This window comes from Denticeps clupeoides, chromosome 12 (genome assembly GCF_900700375.1).
Source record: "Denticeps clupeoides chromosome 12, fDenClu1.1, whole genome shotgun sequence".
Classification (NCBI taxonomy): Eukaryota; Metazoa; Chordata; class Actinopteri; order Clupeiformes; family Denticipitidae; genus Denticeps; species Denticeps clupeoides.
This window is the reverse complement of record NC_041718.1, coordinates 2467628-2483250: the sequence shown is the minus strand read 5'-3', so window position 1 is coordinate 2483250 and position 15623 is coordinate 2467628. Positions and strand designations below refer to the sequence as shown.

At 43.0% G+C, this 15623-nt stretch overlaps 2 protein-coding genes across 4 annotated transcripts; both read right to left on the bottom strand.

Moving 5' to 3' along the window:
* Positions 1-904: 904 nt before the first annotated feature.
* tusc2a (tumor suppressor 2, mitochondrial calcium regulator a) lies at positions 905-3694 on the bottom strand. 2 transcript variants are annotated; one of them, XM_028999305.1, is made up of 4 exons: positions 3551-3694; positions 2894-3122; positions 1669-1789; positions 905-1454 (listed from the first exon to the last, which is right to left on the bottom strand). In XM_028999305.1, exons 2-4 carry the CDS (start codon positions 3040-3042, stop codon positions 1389-1391), a joined length of 336 nt encoding a protein of 111 aa, XP_028855138.1. In that variant the 5' UTR covers positions 3043-3122; positions 3551-3694; the 3' UTR covers positions 905-1388. The 2 variants fall into 2 exon arrangements, with proteins under 2 accessions (XP_028855138.1, XP_028855139.1); XM_028999306.1 differs by having other exon boundaries at positions 3574-3689.
* Positions 3695-3982: 288 nt separating this feature from the next.
* Positions 3983-14936, bottom strand: LOC114800614 (ras association domain-containing protein 1-like). 2 transcript variants are annotated; one of them, XM_028998221.1, is made up of 6 exons: positions 14262-14936; positions 10378-10505; positions 6619-6723; positions 6122-6407; positions 5890-6005; positions 3983-4933 (listed from the first exon to the last, which is right to left on the bottom strand). In XM_028998221.1, the coding sequence occupies exons 1-6, from the start codon at positions 14551-14553 to the stop codon at positions 4787-4789; spliced, it is 1074 nt and encodes a 357-aa protein (XP_028854054.1). In that variant the 5' UTR covers positions 14554-14936; the 3' UTR covers positions 3983-4786. The 2 variants fall into 2 exon arrangements, with proteins under 2 accessions (XP_028854054.1, XP_028854057.1); XM_028998224.1 differs by lacking the exons at positions 10378-10505; positions 14262-14936 and adding an exon at positions 8946-9252.
* Positions 14937-15623: the final 687 nt, after the last annotated feature.

Sequence of the window (15623 nt, the reverse complement as noted above, 5' to 3'; positions counted from 1 at the left end):
ACCTTCCAATTATTATTTCAGGCGGTTCTTCTGCATGATGTTATGAACCTGCTTTCTCCAACAGTCTGAAGAACTGGCTCCGCCACCATCTTGGTGCAAGAATTCCAGGCAGGGTGGCATCCTGTAAGTGCACAGATGGGGGGCTTCCTGTTCCAGAGGCGGATGGGTGTGAGCCAGAACTCCCACATCCATAAAACTTCCGGCATGGACCCCGGTGTAGACTTCAAGAGCCCAGCTCAGCCCAGCCTACCTACCACTTGTAACATCGCAACCCCTGGCTGCTACTGTCCAAGTCACCAAGCGTTTCCAGCAATGTGCTTTTAATCACTTATACTGGCATGCTGAAAATTCCGAGTGCCGCGTGATAGAAGGACAGAGAAGACGTTAACCTCTGATCTTTTAACTCTTTCAACAGAGGGGAACCCCAGACCTTTGTGCTTTACTCACATTCCAAATGTCAGCAGCCTCACTAACAGCACTTCCCAGTTGTGCTATTAGAGATTTTTCTTCAACGTTTTTTTTCGATCATATTTTAATCAAAATTTCAATGATCTTCAAAAACTATTATTGTTTGAAACTGGTCAAAATGATGTTCCTACAAAGTAAATATACATTCATACATAAAGAACCTTAATGAAGTTCTTATAAGGCATATTTATTTCAAATGAAATTGTATGCTTAAACATACCACTGTTATGTTACTGGATTTTTTTTGTTCTACAATGAAAGATAATAGTCACCGTGATCCTTAGTCGCATAGTTGATACTGAAGGAACAGCACGTCAGCGGTCTTGCCGTTAAAAATAAAAAACGAAATAATGTATACTGCAACATATAACATCAAATAAATTAATCGTTTGAATAACTTGCTTTACACATTTATGCAGACCACTCATAAACGTGGTCTGGCAAACCACTTTATTCAAGTATGTCCAACTCCATCATTTACATCAGAGGATAACTACTGTAGGCCTAGGTTCAGACCAAAGACAGAGACAGACTTTGATATGTTCATATTTCAACAAGACCATGCTGCGTTTGGTTGACAAACAGAGTGATGCAGCTAACATACCATCTCAGACTCAAAACACAGTTTTCTTCAAGGTAAGAGAAGTTCAATCTACAGTTCCTCCAGTGCATTAACCAGTATACCTGGTTCTCTACACATCCCCGCACGAAGGACAGCACTCGGCCAAATCCTTTGCTGTGCGGGTGGTCCCCCAAGCCACGTATGCCATTCTCTTGTCCTCTCAGAGGAACACGGGGGGTTAAAGTGAAATATCTGAGGATTTCTAGGACGCTCAAAGGGGAGAGTAAGAGAAGGTGGTGGAGAGAGGTGCTGCACTTGTGAGTGATCCGTCTCCCAGAACTCACTAGGCCCACGTGAGTTACATTTCACAAAGAACAACAGGGAGGTCAAAGTGCAAGCGTGGATGGTCCAGCCTCACAATTCCCTATTAAGGGCAGAGATAAGAAGAGCCAGATTTAAGATATAAAGTCAACCATTTTCCAAAGAGAAACAAAAACACACATAAACACACAATTTAAAAAATATATGCCTAAAAAGTGGTGGTGTCTTAAATTGAGGTGAGTAAGTTGGTCTTAAAAAAGCAGGGTAGAGTAATATTTGGGTGAATGTGTATTATTCCTAAACAAATGTAAACTTGCCTGAGGAATAAGGTTCTTCTGTATCCTTTTCAGCTTAGCACGCTTACGGCCATTTTTCGTCACAACAGTTTCCTCATAGAACTCATGGGCCAAGTCACCATCTTCATCATAATACAGGGAACTGTAACACAAATACACATAAAAGTTAACCAATTTCTGAGCATTCAATTAAACACAAACACAATTAAACAAAATTGGTTTAAATATTAAGCATTAAACATGCAAAGAGACTGAAAAAAAAAATCTGAAGAATGTGAATATGTACAGTGAAATACTGCCCAATCTGAACATTTTCTGGTTGCAAAATCTTGCTCAGTGCACCTTTAAAAGTTCCCTGACATGAACGTTTTTTTTTTGCTTTCACATCTTAGTCTCCTAATTATGCAGCCAGAATAGTACTTTTCAATTTACACCTGTAACGAGAAGTTTGCTTGCATTGAAACTACAGAAAATATGAGTTGAACAGAAATATGAGTCAAGTGATCTGAATGTGAAAAATTAATGTTTATTTATTTATTTATTTATTTTACAAAGGTTGAATGGTTTTCAAATACAAAACCCGTAAGAGCATATCTTAAAACTGCATTCAGGAATCCAAGCCACCGTGCAAACACAACCCTGCGAGCGCAAACTCAGACTTGCGCACACAAATCATTTTGGCACTAACTTGCCTAGCGCTGGCAGAAGAATATTTCTTGCATATCCACCAATCAGATTAATTCATTTTCTAGCCAATCACAAAGCTGCAGGTCAGGTAAACAATCAATCCTGCCAGAAAGCACCAGAGCACAACATTATGGCAAGATGGCGAGTAGTCAGAACGGGCCGGTGGTGGTCGATGGAGTTCCTGTGTTAGGGGAGGGGTGGGAAATTCTCTGGGCGGAAAAAGCATGAGAAACAGGAGGTAACTTTTCCCCTTGTTATGTCATAAAGAGAAAAATTCCAGATATGACTGTCTGAGCTGCCACTCTCTGAACAGTGAAGCAGGATTGCTAAAGCACTCTTTACACCTATCGCCATTTCTAGCCACTGCAGGACCATAGACAGGCTGGGGCAACTCGTATTAATGTTAAATCATCTCACAAAATGAGTTTTTTATGATAGGGGAACTTTAAAAAATGTACATGCAAACGACTGACAACTCACATACTTACGCATACTTAAAAAACCACATGCATTACATTTACTGCTTTATACATAAAAATAGGTGCGGTGTAGAGCCCACCTTCTCCTTGTGAAAATGAGCCTGGTGGGGCCCTTGGCCCCTCGGAGCCGTGCTACACACTGTTCATTGCCTTCACTGCCAGGGTCACCGCTGGCACCCGAGCCTGAGAAGGGCCACACGCCTTTGGCTTTGGATCCACTCCCGCCCATGTTTACAGACTAAGCATCATTGTGAGCTTTTGTTCTGGAGGTAAAAGATGCTCGGGGCATGTGTCAGTCGTTTTCTGGAACTGGGAGAAAAGTGGAAGAAAACAAGTCATAAAAGCGAAAACCACGGCGGTGGTTGTGCATGTGGCGGCTGAGGTCGGGCAGCGCCCAAAATTAGAAAATGGAACGAACATTGGCCGCTTTCTGGGCTTCTCTGGTTACGATAAAGGTCAGATGTCGAGGTTTTACACAGACGCTCGGTAGATTCAAATATATTCCGCCATTTACTTACTACGGTACAATGTCTGTTCTTCTTTTTTAAAGCGTAGGCATTACAGGGTGAAAAATAACACCGAAAACTGCAATGCCAGCAGTGCAGGAAAAGAGAATTATTAGCTCGTTAGCCGGCTAGCGCATAATTAGCATTTCCAGCACAGGCAGGCTAGCTCTGTTTACATTGCGTCCAAATCACTCGCAAAAAGCGGTTGACGCGCAACGCCGGTCCACTCACGTTTTATTCTTATCATTCCTCACCACGAATTGGTGGCTTTGTTAAGAAAAGACGTGCCGTTTTGGCGTCATTTTTTGGGAACACAGGAGCGCCCAGGCAGGTGAACTCCTTTATTCCCCCCCCCGGCTGGCTCATGAAGGTGATCTGCGCATAACGTCTGGTTAATGATGCTCCTGAGCGCTGCCGGATTGTTGGGCAACGTTAACCATGCGCAGCGAATGCGCAGACCCCGCCGTTCTCGTGTGCATGCGTTCTGCCCGATACGGCGCGCTGGTCTAAAGCTGAGCTCGTAATCTCGCTGGACCGTTTACCTCGTAAAGAAAGAGAATATACTGTTTCACACTATCAAAAATACGATCAAAGATCATGCCACTTGTAATTAATTCAGTTTTTACATTTCGCACCGCTAAGGTCATAAAAACGACACATGAACAAATGTAAATTATTTTAATGACTTGATATTCCTTGACAGAGTTTGTAATGATCACAATGAAAACAAAATCTCACTATAAGCTGGATTTCAGAAATCTGAAAATTCTGAAAAAAAAATCTGAAAAGTAAGCGTTAAATAGACTTTCTTGAACTTAAAAGCAGACTGAAAAATGTTTCATTTAAAATCCTAGAATAACGCAACGTACATGTGTTTTTAGCCCAGTTGTTAGGATATTCAGACAGCTGCCAATTCTTTATGTGTTTGATGTGAATGGATTTCCTGATATTAATGTAGGAGGAATGTTAGATTACTGGTCAAGGCACCTCTGTTTAGGGTCAACCCTTGGCATTCATAGTGCTGATGTGAAATGGTCACAGACATTTGCACATGGAAAAAAATAAAAATAAAGTGAATGATGGAGTGGATGGAAAAGACCCACATCATCACTGCAAGTCCAACTGGAAGCAGTCAGTTGTTGGTCCGGTTCCTCACACTCGCACAGACTCAAGCTCTCAGCATTGCAAGGCACATCCATTATTGTCCTCTCTCTCTGCCCAACACGCATCCTTTCACTCTAATCAGGCACAACTCATTCTCACCAGGTCTGAGGCACATCTGGCTTTGCACGTTCTCTCTACTCTCGTTCACACACTCATTCCCTCGTGGACCCTCTCATTTAAGAGAGGATGATGTTGTGGGGAAGTCGGGGTCTTCTTTGGATCCTGTAGCGGCAGGGGCCGTCTAGCGGCCACACGTCAGAAGTGCAGGACATCCCGCATTAGTAGTGAGGCGAAGTTACGGCCTCAGCCTGGTTTGGAGCTGGATAGGGCTTCCTGGATTCGCTCCCGAGCCCGAGCGTAACGCTGCAATAGCTGCTTCATGTGCTCTTCCTCCTCTCGCTTCAGGATGCGCAGGAAATTCTGGAGCTCAGGGAGGGAGAAGGCGTCCCACTGCAAGCAAACAACCCAGCAGCAGTTCTTAATTCAGCAGCTTCCTTCAAAAGCTGAAAGGAGGTTATTAAACAGTCAACATGACGATGACTATGATTAGCCTATATTCATTACACGTAAAGTGACATATGGTTGATTACAGCTGGGCACAAATCCCCGGGCGCCTGTCATGGCTGCCCGCTGCTCACTCAGGGTGATTGTTAAATGCAGAGGACAAATTTCACTGTGTGCAGTGCTGCTGTGTATCACGTGTGACAATAACTTCACTTTCAAATAATAATATTATTATTATAACACTAGCCTATCTATGTTTTTTTGAAGTGCATCTTATTTTATGCCCCTGTCAGCCACCTGCGCACCGCCCTGTTTGTTCTGTGTTTTTCCCTAGGTGACCAGCAGGGGACAGCTTTACAGGAGCAGTGCTCTAGATGCTAGCGCGGTCCGGACCATGTGATGCTGCCCGGCTCTGGCTCCTTTGTTGGGAAGTGCTGGCTCTCCTCGCTCGGGGAAGTGATCTTTTTTTTTTACAATTTCTGTGTGTATGCTTGAAAATAAATAACTGTTGAACTGACTTCCATGTCAATTCTCCTTGTTTATATTAAAGGTCCCCTATTATGAAAGTTATACTTTAGGCATCGTGAGTTCTGAAGTGGCAAGAGTGCTTTGGCCATTCTGCTTCAGCGTTCACAAACCACAATATTTGCGGCAGACAGGAAGTTGGTTCTTCAGAGTCTCGTGTGACAGAACTAAAGGAATGACCAACTTTACACCTGTCACCATTTCTAGCCACTGCAGGACCATAGACAGGCTAGGGGGAACTCGCATTAATGTTAAATAATCATACCAAGTGAAATTTTCTTTAATAATGAATCTGTCTGAAGTGCAATATGCCATTGGTTCTCTGCATGTTGTGTGAGGATAATTGAGTGTTTGTGTGTGAGTGAATTGAGACTTACGTTGACCTCGCCCGTCTCATTCTCCTTCAGCACCAGGCTGAGGACTTTCTCATTGGGTCCAGCACAGAGACGCAGCTGGAGGGGCCGCTCATCATCAGAGAGCTTGCGCAAGTACACTACAAAACAAAGATAAAATATTCTATGACATTATACAGTACATGAATGAAGAAAAATCAAGAGATTCATTTTTACCCGAAATCACAGGAAAACAGCAGTAATATCTCTTTCTTACCCTGGTCGTGCCTTTCGCTGCGCTCAAACAGGGCAAATTTGCCCGGGTTGTCCAGGACAGTGAACTTCTTCAGCAGGGCCTCGATGACCTCCCGTGCCCGGGTTCGGGAGCTGATGTGCAGGTGCTTGGCGGTGTCCTTAGGGAGGTAGAAGGAAGTGCGGCGCTTCACGGTCGTCCCAGCCGGCCGCCGCCCCGCCTGACCTTCCTTCCTGGGTGGAGGAACGGACACTGGGCGGACCAGCTTCAGGTGGACTTTGATGAAGCCAGTGTACGAGCCATCTTTGTTCTAGGCAGATCATTTAGATATTGTGGCGTAATCAGATGCAGACGATATAATGATAAACTCGTATCAGAAAACAACAACTAGTCTGTTGATATTTGTCAGATAATTTATTAAAATATTCATCTTGGTACATAATAAATGATGGTGCTGGCAGAATGAATTGTACAAATCCGATGGTCTGGGGGGTGACCTCTTTGTGTATATGTGCTCTCACCAACGCCATGAAGAGATTGCTGTTGATCTGAGCGTTGTACTCCTTCACTTTCTTCTGGATGTCTGCGGGAGAAAGCTCCTGCTTTCCCAATTCTGCCGGCTCATCCTGTGGAAAGAGTAAAGCCATCAGCTGTGGCGGCAGAGGACACACGATCTTATTTAAATATGAGCACTTACCATTCTGTAAGCAACACTGGTTAAATTAAGCTTATTAATGTAAGAATTGATGTAAGAATTAAAATACTGCAGATATGTGTCGGTATTAGGCGATATTTTTGTTATATCACAATATTATGTTTGAAGATTGAAATACTCTTACTGCAATAATGCTTTTTATTTAGTCACAGACAACGCATTTAATACGTTTTCCAAACATTTATCAAACAGATTTCTATAAATTACAAGGCAAAAATGATTCATCTGAGAGGACAAGACCGAAAATATGTCTCTTAAATTAAAATGAAATTACAAAACCCCACAGCCCACCAATGACCACCAATCAACTTCCTTTACCTCAGATGAAGCAAACCACAGAAGACAACCTCTTCTCATCAACTTGAAGTAATATTATACAGCATACAGCATGACTGTTAATAATTATTGATTAGGCAAATGCAGAATTTTCTAAAAAATGAACTTCTTGATAGTGGTAAAATAGAATCCATTACACTAACCAACTCGTAATTATGACATTAAATTTTATATATGTATATCATGAACTTTGACACAGCCACCACCATGTCAACATCCCAAAAAAAAAAAAAAAAAAACATGAAATGGAAGAACTGAAATCAGCATACAACCAAACAGGACTTTCCAGTTCCATGGTAGACTGAGCAACTGGTGGCGATTAATCACTCGCCTACTAATGAGCGGAACATTCCGGGGGAAGAGTTTCCAACAACAGCTGAGATGACAACTGAGATGACAACTGCCTGACGTCCCCATGAAGACTGTTTCTGTACGATAAAATGTGAGGGAATACATACACCTTACAGTGTGAAATATAATAATAATAATAATTAGTGTAAGAAACACGTGTATAATGATTTTATTAATAAGAATTAATAACTTAATAAGAACCTTTACAGCATGATCTAAAAATATATACAACTTTAACCTTTTTGCATACACCAACATGCACATAGTGGTGTCTTCTTTTAACTTAAATCGTATCATGGTGTCATGAAGCATGTTATGGAACCTATGTGCTTCAGAAGCCTGACTTAGCTGGTTTAATTTCAGCTATGTGTTCTTCCTCTGACTCTGCAGAATTTTCCAGCTTCCGGCTCCAACCCCCAGTCTGGGAATTCTAGCTGCTGTTGGACCCCTGTTGCATCAGCCTCCACACTCCCTACTCACTGGAGCGACCCCGGAACGCTGATGTCAACGGCGGCCAATCACAGGCCCGGATCCTCCTGGACGTGAAGGCGGGCGGCGCGTGGTAAGCTGCTTCTGCTGTCGGTCACGCCCCGGATGGCTTCAGGGACACATTCCTCACCGCAGTAGTCATCTGTTAAAAACAGTGTCGAGTTTCTCCTCCTACGTCCGCTTCTGAGGAAGAGAGGATCTCTTGTTCCGTTTCACCCCTCAGGAAAAGGGTGCCGCTCTTCGGTCAAAACTCAGGTTTTAATGCCAGAAGAAATCACACCCAAACGTTGGGAATTATTATTTCCTGGGACAAGTGATGAGTTTTATTGGCCCGGCCATAAAACTAAGCTGCCCGGCTATCATTGACCGCAGATCAATAACCAATAAGCCTAACAGCATTCCAGCTAAATAATCAATGAGCTTTTTAGACAGAGCATGTGGAAGTGGAAGGTGAACGGAACCGGTCCTGCAGGTTCTCTCGGCATAATATGCTGATGTTTCACATGCTCTGGAACGGAATCTCCTCTTTCTGATCGGGTTGGTCACTGCGGACAGAACCACCTCAATCACGTCTAGACGGTGAACGTTTTCATTTACGCCATTTATTTACTCCAGAGCGACTTACAGTCAGTGGTGACAGGGACAGTCCCCCAGGAGACACTCGCTCAGGGACACGATGGTAGCGAGTGGGGTTTGAACCTGGGTCTTCTGGTTCACTCCCACCCTCCTGTATCCGTCTAGTTGTGAATTGGTGTAGTGTAATATGAAAAAGCTGGACATTTTGAAACCTGCCCTGGAGGAGAAGTCCAACAGGATGTCCTCACTATTCACCATTGTTCTACTGGAAGGTTCACCAGAGTCAAGCCACAAGACACCGGACCACAGAGACGAGTGAAGCAGGGAAGTGAGGTTGTAGCTGTTGAAGGGTAAGAATAAACCTGCCCAGACCCCCCTCACCTTCGCCGGCTCCCTCACCGCCTGCCCCTTCTCCTTGCCGGGTTGGCGGACGAAGGACGTCCGCGCGGTGTAGTACTGCTCGAACTCCGAGTCGGAGCCTTCGTCGCTGCAGTAGCCGCTGCTGGCGGAGCTGCCCCATGTCTTCTCGAAGGACGGGGTCTGGTCGCTCATCGTTCTGTCCTGTCTCCACGCCGCTCCTCGCTCCCTGCTCGGTTCCGACAGGATGTGATTCCCACCCGGCCGTTGAGATTGGAAAGTACACAAGGCGGCCGAGCCGCGCTGTGATTGGCCGAACCGCAGCGAGAGGAAGTTCCAGCGCGGCACTACTGACGCAGGGCGACGTCCAGGTTGCCAGATCGGGTACAAATGCGCGATGTCGAAATACAGATTCAGTAATGTGTCGTATCGTGTAATAAAATGGAATCAAGGCAACACATCAGTACCACATTCTTCTGTAAACTGAACAGCACACACGCTCAGCCACATTAAACGAAAAGAATTTACCAGCACTGCCACTGCCTAAACAAATATAAATATCCCACCATCGTCTGGTTTTACTGTGAAAAAACTGCAATTTTTTACATGCCATAATTCCAACACATCAGCAAAATCCTGGAGGAACTGATTTATCACCTATAACATTATGTGTATTTAAAAAAACAAATAATGTAAATTTTGGGCTTTGTGTACTATGTGAATTTGCATTTTGCAGTATTGAGCTACTACTATCTGTGATTATGAGTCATGGTTTAAAAAGCAATGATTAAACAGTAAAATGAAGGAGTGAAATAAAATATTCCACGTTTCATGTCATAGTCAAAGAATTTAGTTAATGACATCCATCAATGTCAAATAAACAGATTAAAGGGACATACAATATATCCGACAATACTTTCAAGCGGTGAGGACCTAAATTGATTTAGAATCTGAACTCTCTGAATACACACTTACCCATTCACCCAAGCCGTAATGGAAGAACATCATTCTGTGAGTGACATTCGGTTTACAATTGCTTTTACAGTGGATCCGGAAAGTGTACATATCCCTGTTAAATGCGTTGTAAGAAATATGCTTGCAACCCAGAGTCCAAAAATATGGAGAATACAGGAAATTGCTGTCACAACCAATCCTTTCCAGAAATTCATGCAGCTCCTTCAGTATTGCTGTAGATCCCTGGGCAGCTTCCCTGTCCAGTTTTTGTCTCAAATTTATCCTTTATTTTTGGACCCTGCTAAGCAACCTGCTTTTTTGTGTGCTAAGCAACCTGTTTTTTTAATGGAATTGTACAGGTCACATTAAATGAGGATTTATTGTGCTCTTATTGTTTAGATCACAAAAACATGGAATTTTAACAGGGATGAGTAGACTTTTATAGCCACTATATGTTTCTTTTTTTTTTTATAAAAAAATGAAATGAAAATATTTCTTTTACCACATTGGTGTCTGTTTCAGTGGTGTCTTCTACAGGTACAGTCAAATGCTCCACCAAAGTCCCCCGATCCAAACTGCAATCCAGTTTTATTAGACCCCGACATCGGTAGTGACAAGTGAATTTGCAGTCTGTCAGAAGAAAAATGTAGAGATGATATATAAAATGCATCCTGAGTAAAAAATAAATGATGTACTCATGTGATACCTAGACAGAAGCTATTGTAGTTAAGAGAAAGAAACCGTTTTGTATATTGCTCGTGTGAGGGTGCTAAATTTCCCTTTGTATGCTAATGAACCTGAAGGGCTGATGGTGGCACATGATTGTTTTAAAAAGTTTTTCAAAGGGTTGTAAAGGATTTTAACATTACTTTTAATGGAAGGCCAATTAACTCAGCCACTAGGGATGCACATGACAGGCCGGGTAAATGTTGCATCAGGTAGGGCATAAAACATAAAACCAGACCAGTTGATTTGATGTGTCGACCCCTAACAGCCGAAGGAAGAAGAATTTGTTAATGGAAAGCCAACAAGTTTTTTCCCAAACTCCCTTATCCTCCATTTCCTCAACTATAACAGAATTGGTAACTGTAACGATATTACAGATTAAGTTAAGGAAGCGGCCCCATAATCAGTAGGGTGGTAGTAGCCTAGTTGGTAACACACTCGCCTATGAGTGTGTTACCCTCATAACCTAAGTTGCTCCGGGGGGACTGCAACTACTGATTGTAAATCGCTCTGGATAAGGGCTGTAAATGTAAATGTAAATGTAAATCAGAAGGTTGTCGGTTTGAATTCCAACCTGCCAATGTGCCACTGAGGTGCCACTGAGCAAAGAACCGACCCCACACGCTGCTCACCATGGGTGATGGTTAAAAGCAGAGGACACATTTCGTTGTGTCACCGTCTGCTGTGTTGTAGTGTATCACGGTAAATTAGTTGTCAAATGTTAGGACACTTGATGCTACGTGATCTATAGTATAGAAAGAGACAGAAAAATAAACTAGTGATGTGTTTAGTATTAGTGGTCTAGTGGGTAAGACACTCACCTATGAACCAGAAGTCTCCAGGGGGGGACTGTCCCTGTAACTACTGATTTTAAGTCACTCTGGATAAAGGGCGTCTGGTAAATTCCGTAAATGTAAATTTTTGGCTCGGAAGTGTATAGTTTGACCTATAAGCCTAGTAAAAAACTAAGTATAATTCAGGCATACATACATAATAAACAAGAGCCAGATATAATGGAACATAATGACTGTTTTATAATAAGGCCAGTATCTTCCGTTAAATAACAAACTAAGTAAAACCATCTGCCCCAAACATAATTCAAAGACGTAATCCATACCAGCAGCGCTAACAATGGAATTCCGAAGACTTAAGCAAAATTTGAGATGTGCACAAAGTAAAGCAAACAGCAACGGGGCGTGGGTTCCCCGGAGCATGCGTGTACGTGGGTGGGCAAGAGTGAGAAAGGAAGGAAGTACATTTGTAGACACAGGAGTGTGCTGACAGGAAACCCGCTGATCTTACAGAAAGTAACTTATGTAAATGTGTTATAGCGCTTCACCCGCCTCCTGCAGCACACACACAGTTTCCTGAAAACAAAGGGGTTGTAGAGGAAACAGACACTGTCTTGCGTGATTTCATATCAAATAGCATTTTTTTTTGCAGTTGAGAGCTTGTATTTTGTCAACTGCAGAAATGTGTAGTATTATAACAAAAAGCATAAAAAGTGTTTAATGGATTTTGTTGTATTAGAAATAAGATACTGTAATTACCTGTACATAAGTACCATTATGCTGTTGTCCACTTAAATGTTCTGTAGATAATGCAGTTTGTGTTTGGTATAGACATATCATGTCATTTAAAACACAAAGAACATTTATGCACATTATGCATAAATTTTGCACATTCTTTGACAAAACATGTATATAACAAAAAAAATGTACTTAACTAACTTTTTATTAATTGAGTTGAAATCATCACAGTCAAGTTAAAAAGTTTTGTCACCTCTGTCAGCACTCATGATGTCAACTCCATCAGATCTTACAGAGATCACCGTTTAATTTTTTTTTACGATGAATAGCATTTTTATTTTTATTTCTTAGTGTTCTCTTAAAGCTGTTGAACATTTTCAGCTAAAATTCGCATTTACTTTTGTTTTAGAAATAATTATAATAGTATGTTTTACACCAGTAATGTTCATATACATAAGTATGTTTTATCATCAGAGAAGTTATGCATTCTTGTCTGGGACAATGGTGTTTACCGATCCAGGGCACGTTTTCACCAAAGGGGAAGGACATGTCCCGTCCCAACTCTATCCATACCTATGTGGTTTGAAATGGTAGTTATAGACACTTTATAACACTCGTGGACAGCTCAGTTCTGCATGCAGCTCAGCAAGAACTATGGCATAAATAGCTCCTGTATTTTAATGATATGGGACGATCCCTGTTCCATCATTCAGAGTACTTTCAGGGCTCCCGGTTCCCAGCCATACGACTGCAAGCTTTTAGCTGTGCCCGAGGACAGCTTCAGTACAGCTATGCCCATGAAGTTCTAATTAAAGGCCATTCAAGATGGATGAATAGCTGTTTCCATGAATACTGGCCACTTCACAAAAAGCCCATTCAGTCCTGCTGGGTCTCCCAGCAGCGACAGCTAATAAATATTAAATGGGATGATCATAGCATGCTGCCTCTCAACAATACACTACATTAATTCTATATAACCACAAATACTGAATATTCATCTCAAGGTTTATAACTTGTGTGTACAACATTAATGTCCATGCGCAAATGTTTGTTGAGACTGAACCAAAGTCACAATTCAGACCTCATTTTCATGTAAAATCATACAGTTACAATCCACTCATAAATCAAATATTTAGCATTCAACAGCATTAAATACAAGGAGGACCATTATGGTTGGTCGGCGTCCCTCCACCCATCTCATCTCCGTCCCAGTAAACCAGTACCCGTTCACTGTCAGAACATATATACACACACATGTGGTTTTAGAGCTGCTTCAATGCTTTGTTCCTATTGGTCAAATTTGAAGCATATTTAACTGCCAATAATTTCATATTTATATTGATTTGGAGTGCATTTCTTTTTTCTTTTTCTGTCATTACTTTACTTTGTAATGGTAGGCACCAACTTTAAGCCTTTAGTGGTGGCTTTCGGTGGCAGGACACAGTGATCTGAAAACATCCCAATTCCATGATTTCCTGTGCACCATCATTTATAAACAAAACAAGATGAAACTAAATTTGTAACCATGAATCTTTCAAGTAATTGTAATTTAATTTAAAAACCTTTCCTTCAGCAACTGTAATGGATTACAATAAAAAAAAATGTAATTAAATTATGTAATGTTTTTACATTTAACTCGTTACTCCTCAACACCGGTCACACAATTACATGAATATGTATTAGAAAATCTCCTGATACTGTTATTAAAACCCTGACAATGTTAATTCAGAAACTGTAGAAATATAGTTAATTTTCCCCATTTATTACTATGCCTGACTGTAGCTGCAGCAGGACGTAACCAGTGTTGTCTGGCAGTGTTGTTAAAGAGAAGATTTATTATTATGATTTATGATTAGATGCAGATAAATATTCAGTAGATAAATATAAAATCTGTATTACTGATATGAACGTGAAGTGGTTGTCCTCTGCTTTTAACCATCACCCCTGGAGAGCAGTGGGCAGCCATGAAAGGGAAAGAGGAGCAGAGTGTGGGGTCGGTACTTTGCTCAGTGGCACCTTGGCGTCCGGGACTCGAACCCACAACCTCCTGATTACGGGTTTGCTTCCTTACCCGCTAGGCCTCCACTGTCATCATACTGCTACTGTCTGCGTACATGTGGGTTATACTCACTGACACAGCGCAGGCTCTGCTTGTAAAGACCCCAGATGAAGTCCCCGCACAGGTCGCACCACGTGGGCTGGGTGTGGCTACAGGGTTGGAAGTCGTGGCCTTCTCCCGCCTCCTCCACCATCCGAGGGTCCGACGTGTTCTCATCCAGCAGGCGGATGATCCGAACCCTGTTGATCAGCTCCGGGACCCTGCCGGGGCTCAGGCGCACAGCGTTGACCCTCTCCAGCCGAGGGGTCAGCGGAGGTGGCGGCAGGGTCAGCTCCTTCAGCTCGATCAGCTCGCCCACTGACATGGCTCTGGCCCCAGACCTTCACACCTTCACAGCATCTGCTGCCCCTCTCCCGAAGAAGCATGTAGCTGAGGTCACAGCCCCGGGGTGCGCACAGGAAACTGCAGCGGCTGCGTTAATACGCTGATATAACGGGTCTGTGAACCTCTGCAGCGGCGCGAAACACGAGATTGCGGGGAAAAGAGAGAGGAGTCTTCACCTGAAACGATCGGCAGGGAACTTCCAGCCCCGCCGGTCCGGGTGTGAAAAAGCGAGCGCGGAGCCAGGACACGTGACCGCGTCATCGTACCGCGGAGATCCGGCGCCGATCCTGCCGGAGGACCTGGAGAAGACCGACATAACGGTCCCGACCTCCTCCTCGGGACGCTCCAGGAAGGAGAGCCTCCAGCAGACCCCTCCCCTGCCGTCTCAGCCTCCAGTGCAACTGGAAAGCGCCACGTCTAGCACGTACGTTAAAACTGGCTATAAAATCAAGTGTAGTAGCTTATAGAACCAGAAGACCACAAATTTCCAGGTTCAGACCCCACTTTACTGCCATCGTGTCCCCGGGCAAGACACTTAACCCTGAGTGTCTCCAGGGGGGACTGTCCCCGTAACTACTGACTGAAAGGCGCTAGATGCTGTAAATGCAAATGCTTGTTCATTCACGCCATTTGCACAAAGCAGACCTTTTGCATGGTGTTGACGCTTATAACGTACAGTACAGGCCAAAAGTTTGGACACCTTCTCATTCAACGTGTTTTCTTATTTTCATGACCGTTTACGTTGGTAGATTCTCACTGAAGGCATCAAAACTATGAATGAACACATGTGGAGTTATGTACTTAACAAAAAGTGGAGACCTGACCTCCACAGTCACCGGACCTGAACCCAGTCCAGATGGTTTGGGGTGAGCTGGACCAACAAGTGCTAAACACCTCTGGGAACTCCTTCAAGACTGTTGGAGAAGCATTTCTGGTGACGACCTCTTGAAGCTCATCGAGAGAATGCCAAGAGTGTGCAAAGCAGTAACCAGAGCAAAGAAACTAGAATATAAAACATGTTTTCAGTTATTTCACCTTTTTTTTAAAGTA